This window comes from Dendrobates tinctorius, unplaced genomic scaffold (genome assembly GCF_039654945.1).
Source record: "Dendrobates tinctorius isolate UK_male_01 unplaced genomic scaffold, ASM3965494v1 ptg000449l, whole genome shotgun sequence".
NCBI classification, from domain to species: Eukaryota; Metazoa; Chordata; class Amphibia; order Anura; family Dendrobatidae; genus Dendrobates; species Dendrobates tinctorius.
In genome coordinates, this window is record NW_027362111.1 from 1251860 (window position 1) to 1271918 (window position 20059).

The following is a 20059-nucleotide window of genomic DNA, read 5'->3' on the forward strand; positions in this document are numbered from 1 at the left end:
GTAAGAGCGGTCACACTATAGAGCTGTGTACTGTAAGAGAGGTCACACTATAGAGCTCTGCACTGTAAGGGCGGTCACACTATAGAGCTCTGTACTGTAAGAGCGGTCACACTATAGAGCTCTGTACGGTAAGAGCGGTCACACTATAGAGCTCTGTACTGTAAGAGCGGTCACACTATAGAGCTGTGTACTGTAAGAGAGGTCACACTATAGAGCTCTGCACTGTAAGAGCGGTCACACTATAGAGCTGTGTACTGTAAGAGCGGTCACACTATAGAGCTGTGTACTGTAAGAGCGGTCACAGTATAGAGCTGTGTACTGTAAGAGAGGTCACACTATAGAGCTCTGTACTGTAAGAGCGGTCACACTATAGAGCTCTGTACTGTAAGAGCGGTCACACTATAGAGCCGTGTACTGTAAGAGCGGTCACACTACAGAGCCGTGTACTGTAAGAGCGGTCACACTATAGAGCTGTGTACTGTAAGAGCGGTCACACTATAGAGCTCTGTACTTTAAGAGCGGTCACACTATAGAGCTGTGTACTGTAAGAGCGGTCACACTATAGAGCTGTGTACTGTAAGAGCGGTCACACTATAGAGCTGTGTACTGTAAGAGCGGTCACACTATAGAGCTGTGTACTGTAAGAGCGCTCACACTATAGAGCTCTGTACTGTAAGAGCGGTCACACTATAGAGCTGTGTACTGTAAGAGCAGTCACACTATAGAGCTCTGTACTTTAAGAGCGGTCACACTATAGAGCCGTGTACTGTAAGAGCGGTCACACTATTGAGCTGTGTACTGTAAGAGCGGTCACACTATAGAGCTGTGTACTGTAAGAGCGGTCACACTATAGAGCTCTGTACTGTAAGAGCGGTCACACTATAGAGCTCTGTACTGTAAGAACGGTCACACTATAGAGCCATGTACTGTAAGAGCGGTCACACTATAGAGCCGTGTACTGTAAGAGCGGTCACACTATAGAGCTCTGTACTGTAAGAGCGGTCACACTATAGAGCTCTGTACTGTAAGAACGGTCACACTATAGAGCCGTGTACTGTAAGAGCGGTCACACTATAGAGCCGGGTACTGTAAGATCGGTCACACTGTAGAGCCGTGTACTGTAAGAGCGGTCACACTATAGAGCTGTGTACTGTAAGAGCGGTCACACTATAGAGCTCTGTACTGTAAGAACGGTCACACTATAGAGCTGTGTACTGTAAGAGCGGCCACACTATTGAGATCTGTACTGTAAGAGCGGTCACACTATAGAGCTGTGTACTGTAAGAGCGGCCACACTATAGAGATCTGTACTGTAAGAGCGGTCACACTATAGAGCTGTGTACTGTAAGAGCGGTCACACTATAGAGCTGTGTACTGTAAGAGCGGTCACACTATAGAGCTCTGTACTGTAAGAGCGGTCACACTATAGAGCCGTGTACTGTAAGAGCGGTCACACTATAGAGCTGTGTACTGTAAGAGCGGTCACACTATAGAGCTGTGTACTGTAAGAGCGGTCACACTATAGAGCTCTGTACTGTAAGAGAGGTCACACTATAGAGCTGTGTACTGTAAGAGCGGTCACACTATAGAGCTCTGTACTGTAAGAGCGGTCACACTATAGAGCTGTGTACTGTAAGAGCGGTCACACTATAGAGCTGTGTACTGTAAGAGCGGTCACACTATAGAGCCGTGTACTGTAAGAGCGGTCACACTATAGAGCTGTGTACTGTAAGAGCGGTCACACTATAGAGCTCTGTACTGTAAGAGCAGTCACACTATAGAGCTCTGTACTGTAAGAGCGGTCACACTATAGAGCTGTGTACTGTAAGAGCGGTCACACTATAGAGCTGTGTACTGTAAGAGCGGTCACACTATAGAGCTCTGTACTGTAAGAGCGGTCACACTATAGAGCCGTGTACTGTAAGAGCGGTCACACTATAGAGCTGTGTACTGTAAGAGCGGTCACACTATAGAGCTCTGTACTGTAAGAGCGGTCACACTATAGAGCTCTGTACTGTAAGAGCGGTCACACTATAGAGCTGTGTACTGTAAGAGCGGTCACACTATAGAGCTGTGTACTGTAAGAGCGGTCACACTATAGAGCTGTGTACTGTAAGAGCGGTCACACTATAGAGCTCTGTACTGTAAGAGCGGTCACACTATAGAGCTGTGTACTGTAAGGGAGGTCACACTATAGAGCTCTGTACTGTAAGAGCGGTCACACTATAGAGCTGTGTACTGTAAGAGAGGTCACACTATAGAGCTCTGTACTGTAAGAGAGGTCACACTATAGAGCTCTGTACTGTAAGAGAGGTCACACTATAGAGCTCTGTACTGTAAGAGCGGTCACACTATAGAGCTGTGTACTGTAAGAGAGGTCACACTATAGAGCTCTGCACTGTAAAAGCGGTCACACTATAGAGCTGTGTACTGTAAGAGCGGTCACACTATAGAGCTGTGTACTGTAAGAGCGGTCACACTATAGAGCTGTGTACTGTAAGAGAGGTCACACTATAGAGCTCTGCACTGTAAGGGCGGTCACACTATAGAGCTCTGTACTGTAAGAGCGGTCACACTATAGAGCTCTGTACGGTAAGAGCGGTCACACTATAGAGCTCTGTACTGTAAGAGCGGTCACACTATAGAGCTGTGTACTGTAAGAGAGGTCACACTATAGAGCTCTGCACTGTAAGAGCGGTCACACTATAGAGCTGTGTACTGTAAGAGCGGTCACACTATAGAGCTGTGTACTGTAAGAGCGGTCACAGTATAGAGCTGTGTACTGTAAGAGAGGTCACACTATAGAGCTCTGTACTGTAAGAGCGGTCACACTATAGAGCTCTATACTGTAAGAGCGGTCACACTATAGAGCTCTGTACTGTAAGAACGGTCACACTATAGAGCCGTGTACTGTAAGAGCGGTCACACTATAGAGCCGTGTACTGTAAGAGCGATCACACTATAGAGCCGTGTACTGTAAGAGCGGTCACACTATAGAGCCGTGTACTGTAAGAGCGGTCACACTATAGAGCTGTGTACTGTAAGAGCGGTCACAGTATAGAGCTGTGTACTGTAAGAGAGGTCACACTATAGAGCTCTGTACTGTAAGAACGGTCACACTATAGAGCTGTGTACTGTAAGAGCGGTCACACTATAGAGCTGTGTACTGTAAGAGCGGTCACAGTATAGAGCTGTGTACTGTAAGAGCGGCCACACTATAGAGCTGTGTACTGTAAGAGCGGCCACACTATAGAGATCTGTACTGTAAGAGCGGTCACACTATAGAGCTGTGTACTGTAAGAGCGGTCACACTATAGAGCTCTGTACTGTAAGAGCAGTCACACTATAGAGCTCTGTACTGTAAGAGCGGTCACACTATAGAGCCCTGTACTGTAAGAGCGGTCACACTATAGAGCTGTTTACTGTAAGAGCGGTCACACTATAGAGCTCTGTACTGTAAGAGCGGTCACACTATAGAGCCGTGTACTGTAAGAGCGGTCACACTATAGAGCTGTGTACTGTAAGAGCGGTCACACTATAGAGCTCTGTACTGTAAGAGCGATCACACTATAGAGCTCTGTACTGTAAGAGAGGTCACACTATAGAGCTGTGTACTGTAAGAGCGGTCACACTATAGAGCTCTGTACTGTAAGAGAGGTCACACTATAGAGCTGTGTACTGTAAGAGCGGTCACACTATAGAGCTCTGCACTGTAAGAGCGGTCACACTATAGAGCTGTTTACTGTAAGAGCGGTCACACTATAGAGCTGTGTACTGTAAGAGCGGTCACACTATAGAGCCGTGTACTGTAAGAGCGGTCACACTATAGAGCTGTGTACTGTAAGAGCGGTCACACTATAGAGCTCTGTACTGTAAGAGCAGTCACACTATAGAGCTCTGTACTGTAAGAGCGGTCACACTATAGAGCTGTGTACTGTAAGAGCGGTCACACTATAGAGCTGTGTACTGTAAGAGCGGTCACACTATAGAGCTCTGTACTGTAAGAGCGGTCACACTATAGAGCCGTGTACTGTAAGAGCGGTCACACTATAGAGCTGTGTACTGTAAGAGCGGTCACACTATAGAGCTCTGTACTGTAAGAGCGGTCACACTATAGAGCTCTGTACTGTAAGAGAGGTCACACTATAGAGCTGTGTACTGTAAGAGCGGTCACACTATAGAGCTGTGTACTGTAAGAGCGGTCACACTATAGAGCTGTGTACTGTAAGAGCGGTCACACTATAGAGCTCTGTACTGTAAGAGCGGTCACACTATAGAGCTGTGTACTGTAAGAGAGGTCACACTATAGAGCTCTGTACTGTAAGAGCGGTCACACTATAGAGCTGTGTACTGTAAGAGAGGTCACACTATAGAGCTGTGTACTGTAAGAGCGGTCACACTATAGAGCTCTGTACTGTAAGAGAGGTCACACTATAGAGCTCTGTACTGTAAGAGAGGTCACACTATAGAGCTCTGTACTGTAAGAGCGGTCACACTATAGAGCTGTGTACTGTAAGAGAGGTCACACTATAGAGCTCTGCACTGTAAGAGCGGTCACACTATAGAGCTGTGTACTGTAAGAGCGGTCACACTATAGAGCTGTGTACTGTAAGAGCGGTCACACTATAGAGCTGTGTACTGAAAGAGAGGTCACACTATAGAGCTCTGCACTGTAAGGGCGGTCACACTATAGAGCTCTGTACTGTAAGAGCGGTCACACTATAGAGCTCTGTACGGTAAGAGCGGTCACACTATAGAGCTCTGTACTGTAAGAGTGGTCACACTATAGAGCTGTGTACTGTAAGAGAGGTCACACTATAGAGCTCTGCACTGTAAGAGCGGTCACACTATAGAGCTGTGTACTGTAAGAGCGGTCACACTATAGAGCTGTGTACTGTAAGAGCGGTCACAGTATAGAGCTGTGTACTGTAAGAGAGGTCACACTATAGAGCTCTGTACTGTAATAGCGGTCACACTATAGAGCTTTGTACTGTAAGAGCGGTCACACTATAGAGCTCTGTACTGTAAGAGCGGTCACACTATAGAGCTCTGCACTGTAAGAGCGGTCACACTATAGAGCTCTGCACTGTAAGAGAGGTCACACTATAGAGCTCTGTACTGTAAGAGAGGTCACACTATAGAGCTCTGTACTGTAAGAGAGGTCACACTATAGAGCTCTGTACTGTAAGAGAGGTCACACTATAGAGCTCTGGACTGTAAGAGCGGTCACACTATAGAGCTCTGGACTGTAAGAGCGGTCACACTATAGAGCTCTGTACTGTAAGAGAGGTCACACTATAGAGCTCTGTACTGTAAGAGCGGTCACACTATAGAGCTCTGTACTGTAAGAGCGGTCACACTATAGAGCTGTGTACTGTAAGAGCGGTCACACTATAGAGCTCTGTACTGTAAGAGCGGTCACACTATAGAGCTCTGTACTGTAAGAGCGGTCACACTATAGAGCTCTGTACTGTAAGAGCGGTCACACTATAGAGCTCTGTACTGTAAGAGAGGTCACACTATAGAGCTCTGTACTGTAAGAGCGGTCACACTATAGAGCTCTGTACTGTAAGAGCGGTCACACTATAGAGCTGTGTACTGTAAGAGCGGTCACACTATAGAGCTCTGTACTGTAAGAGAGGTCACACTATAGAGCTGTGTACTGTATGAGAGGTCACACTATAGAGCTCTGCACTGTAAGAGCGGTCACACTATAGAGCTCTGTACTGTAAGAGCGGTCACACTATAGAGCTGTGTACTGTAAGAGAGGTCACACTATAGAGCTCTGCACTGTAAGAGCGGTCACACTATAGAGCTGTGTACTGTAAGAGCGGTCACACTATAGAGCTGTGTACTGTAAGAGCGGTCACAGTATAGAGCTGTGTACTGTAAGAGAGGTCACACTATAGAGCTCTGTACTGTAATAGCGGTCACACTATAGAGCTTTGTACTGTAAGAGCGGTCACACTATAGAGCTCTGTACTGTAAGAGCGGTCACACTATAGAGCTCTGCACTGTAAGAGCGGTCACACTATAGAGCACTGCACTGTAAGAGAGGTCACACTATAGAGCTCTGTACTGTAAGAGAGGTCACACTATAGAGCTCTGTACTGTAAGAGAGGTCACACTATAGAGCTCTGTACTGTAAGAGAGGTCACACTATAGAGCTCTGGACTGTAAGAGCGGTCACACTATAGAGCTCTGGACTGTAAGAGCGGTCACACTATAGAGCTCTGTACTGTAAGAGAGGTCACACTATAGAGCTCTGTACTGTAAGAGCGGTCACACTATAGAGCTCTGTACTGTAAGAGCGGTCACACTATAGAGCTCTGTACTGTAAGAGCGGTCACACTATAGAGCTCTGTACTGTAAGAGCGGTCACACTATAGAGCTCTGTACTGTAAGAGCGGTCACACTATAGAGCTCTGTACTGTAAGAGCGGTCACACTATAGAGCTCTGTACTGTAAGAGAGGTCACACTATAGAGCTCTGTACTGTAAGAGCGGTCACACTATAGAGCTCTGTACTGTAAGAGCGGTCACACTATAGAGCTGTGTACTGTAAGAGCGGTCACACTATAGAGCTCTGTACTGTAAGAGAGGTCACACTATAGAGCTATGTACTGTAAGAGAGGTCACACTATAGAGCTCTGCACTGTAAGAGCGGTCACACTATAGAGCTCTGTACTGTAAGAGCGGTCACACTATAGAGCTCTGTACTGTAAGAGAGGTCACACTATAGAGCTCTGTACTGTAAGAGAGGTCACACTATAGAGCTCTGTACTGTAAGAGCGGTCACACTATAGAGCTCTGTACTGTAAGAGCGGTCACACTATAGAGCTCTGTACTGTAAGAGAGGTCACACTATAGAGCTCTGTACTGTAAGAGAGGTCACACTATAGAGCTCTGTACTGTAAGAGCGGTCACACTATAGAGCTCTGTACTGTAAGAGAGGTCACACTATAGAGCTCTGTACTGTAAGAGAGGTCACACTATAGAGCTCTGTACTGTAAGAGCGGTCACACTATAGAGCTCTGTACTGTAAGAGCGGTCACACTATAGAGCTCTGTACTGTAAGAGCGGTCACACTATAGAGCTCTGCACTGTAAGAGCGGTCACACTATAGAGCTCTGTACGGTAAGAGTGGTCCCACAGTAGGGCTTCTCTACGGTAAGAGCGGTCGTATCATGCAGTTCATTATTGGCCGTACATGGACTGGTTTTCTCAGTGGTCACGCTTTTGGACAGCTGCTACCCCTGCCGCTAATGTGGTGTAATATATTAGTTAAATTGAATTACCTGGATTGCAAATGTGCCAAGTACAATCCCACAAAAAATGGGATTGCTAAATATCCCATCAAACACATTGTGCTCTCCGTGGATCTTACGAGCATTGATCTCATTGAAAAGCTGCATCAAGACGAAGGTGTTGAAGATAATGGTGTAGTGCTCCGATGGAGGAGAATGGAGGGGGGCGTTGCGTCCACTGTCTATATTAAAGATATCCTCTCCTGCAAGCACAGACAGTTCTCAGAGATAAAGGTTCAGTTCACAGCAAGACACTGGTGCGAGGAAAAGACAAACTTACCGACAAAAAGCAGCGTGAAGATGAGTGTCAGCTGGTAGACGCCATGACCCAGGATGTTCTTCATCATAGTCCGGGAAATCAGGGGCTTGTTCCTTCCATACGGCTTCCGGAGAAGAAGAGACTCTGTAGGTGGCTCAGTGGCCAGAGCCAGAGATGCAAATGTGTCCATGATGAGGTTCACCCACAACATCTGCACAGCTTTCAAGGGAGAGTCCTGGTGGAAGAATCGAGAGGACGGGATGGAGCTGCAGCCGAGGTCTGCCCAGAAAGTCCTGTCCAAGCCAATCAAACAAATAAAGTAGCACTCTGTAGCGCTATAGCATGCAAACATGAAATATGAAAATTGAATTGCATTACTGCACAAGAAAGTATGAAAAATTGAGAATACTTAGCGCATAAATTGGCCAATTCATGTGTACCTGCAGCCACAATAAGGCGACTCTCGTTGCCAGGACCTGCCTAATGTGAATTCTAGACTAAAGTCTACATCTCTATGGGGAGGTAGGATCCTGCTACAATTAAAACCACCTGAGGCTGAGGGGCGGAGTGCTCAGTCAGAAAGGTAATGCATACAAATAACAAAAGACTGACCGTCACATCCCAATAGAAATTAGGTCTGAACAGGTGATTGCCTTGAGTAGCCATCTCCATATACAACCAAACAAAGTAGCATTCTGTAGTGCTATAGCATGCAAACATGAAATATGAAAATTGAGTTGCATTACTGCACTAGAAAATATGAAAAATTGGAAATACTTAGCGCATAAATTGGCCAATTCATGTGTACCTGCCAGCCACAATAAGGTGACTCTTGTTGCCAGGACCTGCCTAATGTGAATCCTCTCTTAGACTAAAGTCTACATCTCTATGGGAAGGTTGGATCCTGCTGCCAGGTACACATGAACTGGTCAATTTATGCGCTTACTATTCTCAATTACAGAGTGCTACTTTATTTGTTTGGCTGTATATGGAGATGGCTACTCTTAGCAAGCACCTGTTCAGACCTAATTTTTGTTTGGATGTGTGTGACAATCAGTTTTTTATATTTGTATACATATTTGTATACATTAGCTTTCTGACTGAGCACTCCGCCACTCAGCCTCAGGTGTTTTTAATTACAGCAGGATCCTACCTTCCCATAGAGAGGTACACTTCAGTCTAAGAGAGGATTCACATTAGGCAGGTTCTGGCAACGAGAGTCGCCTTATCGTGGCTGCCAGGTACACATGAATTGGCCAATTTATGCGCTAAGTATTCTCAATTTTTCATATTTTTTAGTGCAGTAATGCAATTCAATTTTCATATTTAATGCTTGCATGCTATAGCGCTACAGAGTGCTACTTTATTTGTTTGGTTGTATATGGAGATGGCTACTCTTAGTAAGCACCTGTTCAGACCTAATTTCTGTTTGGATGTGACGGTCAGTCTTTTGATATTTGTATGCATTAGGTTTTTGATTGAGCACTCCGCCCCTCAGCCTCAGGGGTTTTTAATTGCAGCAGGATCCTACCTTCCCATAGAGATGTAGACTTTAGTCTAAGAGAGGATTCACATTAGGCAGGTCCTGGCAACGAGAGTCACCTTATTGTGGCTGCCAGGTACACATGAATTGGCCAATTTATGTGCTAAGTATTCTCAATTTTTCATATTTCTAGTGCAGTAATGCAATTTTCATATTTCACGTTTGCATGGTATAGCGCTCAAGAGTGCTACTTTATTTCTTTGGTTGTATATGGAGATGGCTACTCTTAGTAAGCACCTGTTCAGACCTAATTTCTGTTTGGATGTGACAGTAAGTCTTTTGATATCTGTCCAATCCTATGGCAGAGGACACGAGTGCCACCACTGATCCTCCGCCGCTACTGATCCTTTGCTGCTACTGACCCACAGCCGCTACTGATCCTCAGCCACTACTAACACACAGCTCCTAGTGACACTGCTGCCACTGACCCTCAGCCGCTGCTGACCCTCAGCCGCTACTGATCCTCAGCCGCTACTAAATGTCAGTTATTGTTTCTCAGCCGCTAGTGAACCTCCGCTGCTACTAACCCACAGCCGCTACTGACACACAACCGCTACTGACACACAGCCGCTACTGACACAGCCGCTACTGACACACAGCAACTACTGACACACAGCCGCTAGTGACCCACAGCCGCTACTGACCCACAGCCGCTACTGACCCACAGCCGCTACTGAAACACAGCAACTACTGACACACAGCCGCTACTGACACACGGCCGCTACTGACACACGGCCGCTACTGACACACAGCAACTACTGACCCACAGCCACTACTGACCCACAGCCGCTACTAACCCACAGCCGCTGCTGACACACAGCCGCTACTGACACAGCCGCTACTGACACACAGCCGCTTCTGACACACAACCGCTACTGACCCACAGCCACTACTGACCCACAGCCACTACTGACCCACAGCCGCTACTGACACACAGCAACTGACACACAGCCGCTACTGACCCACAGCCGCTACTGACCCACAGCCACTACTGACCCACAGCCACTACTGACACACAACCGCTACTGACACACAACCGCTACTGACACACAACCGCTACTGACACACAGCAACTACTGACACACAGCCGCTACTGACACACAGCAACTACTGACACACAGCAACTACTGACACACAGCCGCTACTGACACACAGCCGCTACTGACACACAGCAGCTACTGACCCACAGCCGCTACTGACCCACAGCCGCTACTGACACACAGCAACTACTGACACACAGCAGCTACTGACACACAGCAACTACTGACACACAGCCACTACTGACACACAGCCACTACTGACACACAGCAGCTACTGACCCACAGCCGCTACTGACCCTCAGCCGCTACTGACCCACAGCCGCTACTGACCCACAGCAGCTACTGACACACAGCCGCTACTGACCCTCAGCCGCTACTGACCCACAGCAGCTACTGACCCACAGCCGCTACTGACCCTCAGCCGCTACTGACCCACAGCCGCTACTGACCCACAGCAGCTACTGACACACAGCAACTACTGACACACAGCCACTACTGACACACAGCCGCTACTGACACACAGCCGCTACTGACACACAGCAACTACTGACACACAGCCACTACTGACACACAGCCGCTACTGACACACAGCCGCTACTGACACACAGCCGCTACTGACACACAGCAACTACTGACCCTCAGCCGCTACTGACCCACAGCCGCTACTGACACACAGCAACTACTGACACACAGCCGCTACTGACACACAGCCGCTACTGACACACAGCCGCTACTGACACACAGCCGCTACTGACACACAGCAACTACTGACCCTCAGCCGCTACTGACACACAGCCGCTACTGACACACAGCAACTACTGACACACAGCCGCTACTGACACAGAGCCGCTACTGACACACAGCAACTACTGACACACAGCCGCTACTGACACACAGCCGCTACTGACACACAGCAACTACTGACACACAGCCACTACTGACACACAGCCGCTACTGACACACAGCCGCTACTGACACACAGCCGCTACTGACACACAGCCGCTACTGACACACAGCCGCTACTGACACACAGCAACTACTGACACACAGCCACTACTGACACACAGCCACTACTGACACACAGCCGCTACTGACACACAGCCACTACTGACACACAGCCACTACTGACACACAGCCGCTACTGACACACAGCAACTACTGACACACAGCCGCTACTGACACACAGCCGCTACTGACCCACAGCCACTACTGACACACAGCCGCTACTGACACACAGCAACTACTGACACACAGCCGCTAAGGACACACAGCCACTACTGACCCACAGCCACTACTGACCCACAGCCACTACTGACACACAGCCGCTACTGACACACAACCTCTACTGTTTCTCAGCCACTACACCTGTCTGCATACTTACCTGTGTAATGCATGCCCCTGTAAATGCCACAATCACGGCCACCACATTTACTGTTAACTGGAACTGCAGGAACTTGGAGATGCTGTCGTACACGTTGCGGCCCCACATTACTGCCTTGACTATGCTGCTGAAGTTGTCGTCTGTGAGGATGATGTCAGAAGCCTCCTTGGCTACGTCAGTGCCTGCAATTCCCTACAAAAATCATTTAAAAAAATGAGCAGTAGGTGTAGAAGTGTGAAACCTGCAGTAATGGCAGCGGTTCCTTCTCACAGAAACCTCTGGTCAGATTCTCTATTAGCTCTAAAGTCTTTAGATATTCAACCTACCATGGCAAAACCAACATCAGCTTTCTTCAATGCAGGGCCATCATTTGTGCCATCCCCCGTCACTGCAACCACCTGCCTCTGCTCCACCTGCGTGCTGTCAATAATGCCTACAAAGCAAGCATACACATCCATGTGATAGTATCCATCTGCTACCGGGATCAGTGTCCGTCTGCTACCGGGATCAGTGTCCGTCTGCTACCGGGAACAGTGTCCGTCTGCTACCGGGATCAGTGTCCGTCTGCTACCAGGATCAGTGTCCGTCTGCTACCTGGAACAGTGTCTGTCTGCTACCTGGAACAGTGTCTGTTATATACAGGGATCAGTGTCCATCATATACCGGGAACAGTGTCCATCATATACCGGGATCAGTGTCCATCATATACCGGGATCAGTGTCTGTTACATACCGGGATCAGTGTCCATAATATACCAGGATCAGTGTCCGTCTGCTACCGGGATCAGTGTCTGTCTGCTACCGGGATCAGTGTCCGTCTGCTACCGGGAACAGTGTCCGTCACATACCGGGATCAGTGTCCATCATATACCGGGAACAGTGTCCATCATATACCGGGAATAGTGTCCATCATATACCGGGAACAGTGTCCATCATATACCGGGAACAGTGTCCGTCTGCTACCAGGATCAGTGTCCGTCTACTACCGGGATCAGTGTCCGTCTGCTACCGGGAACAGTGTCCGTCTGCTACCAGGATCAGTGTCCGTCTGCTACCTGGAACAGTGTCTGTTATATACAGGGATCAGTGTCCATCATATACCGGGATCAGTGTCCATAATATACCGGGATCAGTGTCCGTCTGCTACCGGGATCAGTGTCCGTCTGCTACCGGGAACAGTGTCCATCTGCTACTGGGAACAGTGTCCGTCACATACCGGGATCAGTGTCCATCATATACCGGGAACAGTGTCCATCATATACCGGGAACAGTGTCCGTCTGCTACCGGGATCAGTGTCCGTCTGCTACCGGGAACAGTGTCCGTCTGCTACCGGGAACAGTGTCTGTTATATACAGGGATCAGTGTCCATCGTATACCGGGAACAGTGTCCATCATATACCGGGAACAGTGTCCATCATATACCGGGAACAGTGTCCATCATATACCGGGAACAGTGTCCGTCTGCTACCGGGATCAGTGTCCGTCTGCTACCGGGAACAGTGTCTGTTATATACAGGGATCAGTGTCCATCGTATACCGGGAACAGTGTCCATCATATACCGGGAACAGTGTCCATCATATACCGGGAACAGTGTCCGTCTGCTACCGGGATCAGTGTCCGTCTGCTACCGGGAACAGTGTCTGTTATATACAGGGATCAGTGTCCATCGTATACCGGGAACAGTGTCCATCATATACAGGGATCAGTGTCCATCATATACCGGGAACAGTGTCCATCATATACCGGGAACAGTGTCCGTCTGCTACCAGGAACAGTGTTCGTCTGCTACCGGGAACAGTGTCTGTTATATACAGGGATCAGTGTCCATCATATACCGGGAACAGTGTCCATCATATACCGGGAACCGTGTCCGTCTGCTACCGGGATCAGTGTCAGTCACATACCGGGATCAGTGTCCATCATATACCGGGATCAGTGTCCATCATATACGGGGAACAGTGTCCGTCTGCTACCGGGAACTGTGTCCATCATATACCGGGAACAGTGTCCATCATATACCGGGAACAGTGTCCGTCTGCTACCGGGAACAGTGTCCATCATATACCGGGAACAGTGTCCATCATATACCGGGAACAGTGTCCGTCTGCTACCGGGATCAGTGTCCGTCTGCTACCGGGAACAGTGTCTGTTATATACAGGGATCAGTGTCCATCGTATACCGGGAACAGTGTCCATCATATACCGGGAACAGTGTCCATCATATACCGGGAACAGTGTCCGTCTGCTACCGGGATCAGTGTCCGTCTGCTACCGGGAACAGTGTCTGTTATATACAGGGATCAGTGTCCATCGTATACCGGGAACAGTGTCCATCATATACCGGGAACAGTGTCCATCATATACCGGGAACAGTGTCCATCATATACCGGGAACAGTGTCCGTCTGCTACCGGGATCAGTGTCCGTCTGCTACCGGGAACAGTGTCTGTTATATACAGGGATCAGTGTCCATCATATACCGGGAACAGTGTCCATCATATACCGGGAACCGTGTCCGTCTGCTACCGGGATCAGTGTCAGTCACATACCGGGATCAGTGTCAGTCACATACCGGGATCAGTGTCCATCATATACCGGGAACAGTGTCCGTCTGCTACCGGGAACAGTGTCCGTCTGCTACCGGGATCAGTGTCAGTCACATACCGGGGTCAGTGTCCATCATATATCGGGATCAGTGTCCATCATATACCGGGAACAGTGTCCGTCTGCTACCGGGATCAGTGTCCGCCTGCTACCGGGATCAGTGTCCGCCTGCTACCGGGATCAGTGTCCGCCTGCTACAGGGATCAGTGTCCGCCTGCTACAGGGATCAGTGTCCGTCTGCTACCTGGAACAGTGTTGGTCAGCTACTGGGATCACTGTCCATCATATACCCGGATTAGTGTCCGTCATATACCCAGATCAGTGTCCATCTGCTACAGAGAACAGTGTCCGCCTGCTACCGGGAACAGTGTCCGTCTGCTACCGGGAACAGTGTCCGTCTGCTACCGGGAACAGTGTCCGTCTGCTACCGGGAACAGTGTCCGTCTGCTACCGGGAACAGTGTCCGTCTGCTACCGGGAACAGTCTCCGTCTGCTACCGGGAACAGTGTCCGTCTGCTACCGGGAACAGTCTCCGTCTGCTACCGGGAACAGTGTCCGTCTGCTACCGGGAACAGTGTCCATCTGCTACCGGGAACAGTGTCCATCTGCTACCGGGAACAGTGTCCGTCTGCTACAGAGAACAGTGTCCGCCTGCTACCGGGAACAGTGTCCATCTGCTACCGGGAACAGTGTCCGTCTGCTACCGGGAACAGTGTCCGTCTGCTACAGAGAACAGTGTCCATCTGCTACAGAGAACAGTGTCCGCCTGCTACCGGGAACAGTGTCCGTCTGCTACCGGGAACAGTGTCCGTCTGCTACCGGGAACAGTGTCCGTCTGCTACCGGGAACAGTGTCCGTCTGCTACCGGGAACAGTGTCCGTCTGCTACCGGGAACAGTCTCCGTCTGCTACCGGGAACAGTCTCCGTCTGCTACCGGGAACAGTGTCCGTCTGCTACCGGGAACAGTGTCCATCTGCTACCGAAAACAGTGTCCATCTGCTACCGAAAACAGTGTCCGTCTGCTACCGAAAACAGTGTCCGTCTGCTACCGGGAACAGTGTCCGTCTGCTACCAGGAACAGTGTCCATCTGCTACCGAAAACAGTGTCCGTCTGCTACCGAAAACAGTGTCCGCCTGCTACCGAAAACAGTGTCCGCCTGCTACCGAAAACAGTGTCCGCCTGCTACCGAAAACAGTGTCCGCCTGCTACCGAAAACAGTGTCCGCCTGCTACCGAAAACAGTGTCCGTCTGCTACCGAAAACAGTGTCCGTCTGCTACCGAAAACAGTGTCCGTCTGCTACCGAAAACAGTGTCCGTCTGCTACCGAAAACAGTGTCCGTCTGCTACCGAAAACAGTGTCCGTCTGCTACCGAAAACAGTGTCCGTCTGCTACCGGGAACAGTGTCCGTCTGCTACCGGGAACAGTGTCCGTCTGCTACCGGGAACAGTGTCCGTCTGCTACCGGGAACAGTGTCCGTCTGCTACCGGGAACAGTGTCCGTCTGCTACCGGGAACAGTGTCCGTCTGCTACCGGGAACAGTGTCCGTCTGCTACCGGGAACAGTGTCCGTCTGCTACCGGGAACAGTGTCCGTCTGCTACCGGGAACAGTGTCCGTCTGCTACCGGGAACAGTGTCCGTCTGCTACAGAGATCAGTATCTGTCTGCTACAGGGAACAGTGTCCGACTGCTACCAGGAACAGTGTCCATCTGCTACCAGGAACAGTGTCCGTCTGCTACTAGGATCAATGTCTGTCAGCTACCGGGAAAAGTGTCAGTCAAATACCGAGATCAGTGTCCGTCTGCTACCGAGAACAGTGTCCATCTGCTACCAGGAACAGTGTTGGTCTGCTACTAGGATCAATGTCTGTCAGCTACCGGGAAAAGTGTCAGTCAAATACCGAGATCAGTGTCCATCTGCTACCGGGAACAGTGTCCGTCTGCTACCGGGAACAGTGTCCGTCTGCTACCGAGAACAGTGTCCGTCTGCTACCGGGAACAGTGTCCGTCTGCTACCGGGAACAGTGTCCGTCTGCTACCAGGAACAGTGTTGGTCTGCTACTAGGATCAATGTCTGTCAGCTACCGGGAAAAGTGTCAGTCAAATACCGAGATCAGTGTCCGTCTGCTACCGGGAACAGTGTCCGTCTGCTACCGGGAACAGTGTCCGTCTGCTACCGAGAACAGTGTCCGTCTGCTACCGAGAACAGTGTCCGTCTGCTACCGGGAACAGTGTCCGTCTGCTACCGGGAACAGTGTCCATCTGCTACCAGGAACAGTGTTGGTCTGCTACTAGGATCAATGTCTGTCAGCTACCGGGAAAAGTGTCAGTCAAATACCGAGATCAGTGTCCGTCTGCTACCGGGAACAGTGTCCGTCTGCTACCGGGAACAGTGTCCGTCTGCTACCGAGAACAGTGTCCGTCTGCTACCGGGAACAGTGTCCGTCTGCTACCGGGAACAGTGTCCGTCTGCTACCGGGAACAGTGTCCGTCTGCTACCGGGAACAGTGTCCGTCTGCTACCGGGAACAGTGTCCATCTGCTACCAGGATCAGTGTCCGTCTGCTACCGGGAACAGTGTCCGTCTGCTACCGGGAACAGTGTCCGTCTGCTACCGGGAACAGTGTCCGTCTGCTACCGGGAACAGTGTCCGTCTGCTACCGGGAACAGTGTCCGTCTGCTACCGGGAACAGTGTCCGTCTGCTACCGGGAACAGTGTCCGTCTGCTACCGGAAACAGTGTCCGTCTGCTACCGGAAACAGTGTCCGTCTGCTACCGGGAACAGTGTCCGTCTGCTACCGGGAACAGTGTCCGTCTGCTACCGGAAACAGTGTCCGTCTGCTACCGGGAACAGTGTCCGTCTGCTACCGGGAACAGTGTCCGTCTGCTACCGGAAACAGTGTCCGTCTGCTACCGGGAACAGTGTCCGTCTGCTACCGGGAACAGTGTCCGTCTGCTACCGGAAACAGTGTCCGTCTGCTACCGGGAACAGTGTCCGTCTGCTACCGGGAACAGTGTCCATCTGCTACCGGGAATAGTGTCCATCTGCTACCTGGAACAGTGTCCGTCTGCTACCTGGAACAGTGTCCGTCTGCTACCGGGAACAGTGTTGGTCAGCTACTGGGATCACTGTCCGTCATATACCCAGATCAGTGTCCATCATATACCCGAATCAGTGTCCGTCATATATCGGGATCAGTGTTTGTCACATACCAGGATCAGAGTCCATCATATACTGGGAACAGTGTCCGTCATCTCCCAGGATCAGTGTCCATCATATACCCGAATCAGTGTCCGTCATATATCGGGATCAGTGTTTGTCACATACCAGGATCAGAGTCCATCATATACCGGGATCAGTGTCCGTCATCTCCCAGGATCAGTGTCCGTCAGCTACTGGGATCAGTGTCCGACCGTCACATACCTGGATCAGTGTCCGTCAGATACTGGGATCAGTGTCCGTCATATACCAGGATCAGTGTCTGACAGATACCGGGATCAGTTTACGTCATCTACTGGGATCCGTGTACATCAGCTACGGGGATCAGTGTCCGTCATATACCTAGATCAGTGTCATCACATACCAGGATCATAGTCCGTCATATTTCGATATCAGCGTCCGTCAAAACAAGGGATCAGTGTCTATCATATACTGGGATCGGAATGTGTCATCTACTAGGATCAGTGTACATCATATACCGAGATCAGTGTCCGTCAGCTACCGGGATCAGTGTTCGTCACATCCAGAGATCACTGTCAAGCATATACAGTGGGGAAAAAAAGTATTTAGTCAGTCAGCAATAGTACAAGTTCCACCACTTAAAAAGATGAGAGGCGTCTGTAATTTACATCATAGGTAGACCTCAACTATGGGAGACAAACTGAGAAAAAAAAATCCAGAAAATCACATTGTCTGTTTTTTTTTCATTTTATTTGCATATTATGGTGGAAAATAAGTATTTGGTCAGAAACAAGCAATCAAGATTTCTGGCTCTCACAGACCTGTAACTTCTTCTTTAAGAGTCTCCTCTTTCCTCCACTCATTACCTGTAGTAATGGCACCTGTTTAAACTTGTTATCAGTATAAAAAGACACCTGTGCACACCCTCAAACAGTCTGACTCCAAACTCCACTATGGTGAAGACCAAAGAGCTGTCAAAGGACACCAGAAACAAAATTGTAGCCCTGCACCAGGCTGGGAAGACTGAATCTGCAATAGCCAACCAGCTTGGAGTGAAGAAATCAACTGTGGGAGCAATAATTAGAAAATGGAAGACATACAAGACCACTGATAATCTCCCTCGATCTGGTGCTCCACGCAAAATCCCACCCCGTGGGGTCAGAATGATCACAAGAACGGTGAGCAAAAATCCCAGAACCACGCGGGGGGACCTAGTGAATGAACTGCAGAGAGATGGGACCAATGTAACAAGGCCTACCATAAGTAACACACTACGCCACCATGGACTCAGATCCTGCAGTGCCAGACGTGTCCCACTGCTTAAGCCTGTACATGTCCGGGCCCGTCTGAAGTTTGCTAGAGAGCATTTGGATGATCCAGAGGAGTTTTGGGAGAATGTCCTATGGTCTGATGAAACCAAACTGGAACTGTTTGGTAGAAACACAACTTGTCGTGTTTGGAGGAAAAAGAATACTGAGTTGCATCCATCAAACACCATACCTACTGTAAAGCATGGTGGTGGAAACATCATGCTTTGGGGCTGTTTCTCTGCAAAGGGGCCAGGACGACTGATCCGGGTACATGAAAGAATGAATGGGGCCATGTATCGTGAGATTTTGAGTGCAAACCTCCTTCCATCAGCAAGGGCATTGAAGATGAAACGTGGCTGGGTCTTTCAACATGACAATGATCCAAAGCACACCGCCAGGGCAACGAAGGAGTGGCTTCGTAAGAAGCATTTCAAGGTCCTGGAGTGGCCTAGCCAGTCTCCAGATCTCAACCCTATAGAAAACCTTTGCAGGGAGTTGAAAGTCCGTGTTGCCAAGCGAAAAGCCAAAAACATCACTGCTCTAGAGGAGATCTGCATGGAGGAATGGGCCAACATACCAACAACAGTGTGTGGCAACCTTGTGAAGACTTACAGAAAACGTTTGACCTCTGTCATTGCCAACAAAGGATATATCACAAAGTATTGAGATGAAATTTTGTTTCTGACCAAATACTTATTTTCCACCATAATATGCAAATAAAATGAAAAAAAAAACAGACAATGTGATTTTCTGGATTTTTTTTTCTCAGTTTGTCTCCCATAGTTGAGGTCTACCTATGATGTAAATTACAGACGCCTCTCATCTTTTTAAGTGGTGGAACTTGCACTATTGCTGACTGACTAAATACTTTTTTTCCCCACTGTATCGCGATCAGAGTCCATCATCTACCGTGATCAGTGTACATCATATTCCAGGATCACTGTTTGTTTATACCCGGATCAATGTCTGTCACATACCGAGATCAGTGTCCGTCATATACTGGAATCAGTGTCCATCATATACCCGGATCAGTGTCCATCATATACAGGGATCAGTTTTATTAATGAGGACAAGCATTGATAGAAGTAAAGAGTAGGACCATTATTTCCAATGTCTCTGCTTGCACTTGTCTCTGCTGCAATCTATAGAATGCTGTTTAGTGGGTGGGAGAGGGTGGTTTTGTATCAAGGACAGGTACGTTGCACCATCATTCATTTTGATGTAGGAATTCTAGCTGCCAAAACCATTACTATAGAATGAAATTCATCTTAGTTAAGTGAACAGATGTGAGCAGATATATTAATGAGTCCAGGAGAAACTGCATCACCTCCGGTAACAAAATGTCCAGAAAAACACCATTGTGGGTAAATAGGGCAGACCAAAGTACAAGACAAAAGGTCGAGAGGTCAGGAATCACATCCAGGAGAGTGAATATCT

At 49.0% G+C, this 20059-nt stretch overlaps 1 protein-coding gene across 7 annotated transcripts in view; it reads right to left on the reverse strand.

Annotated features, from left to right (window-relative positions):
- ATP2B2 (ATPase plasma membrane Ca2+ transporting 2) overlaps nt 1-20059 on the reverse strand; it is a 660007-nt gene that overhangs the window by 164988 nt on the left and 474960 nt on the right. For all 7 annotated transcript variants that reach the window (XM_073564311.1, XM_073564307.1, XM_073564309.1 and 4 more), the window contains 4 exons: nt 11856-11962; nt 11530-11721; nt 7587-7800; nt 7298-7509 (listed from right to left, as the gene is read on the reverse strand). In XM_073564311.1, the coding sequence (XP_073420412.1) occupies nt 7298-7509; nt 7587-7800; nt 11530-11721; nt 11856-11962 (725 nt within the window). The remainder of the gene's footprint in view (nt 1-7297; nt 7510-7586; nt 7801-11529; nt 11722-11855; nt 11963-20059) is intronic.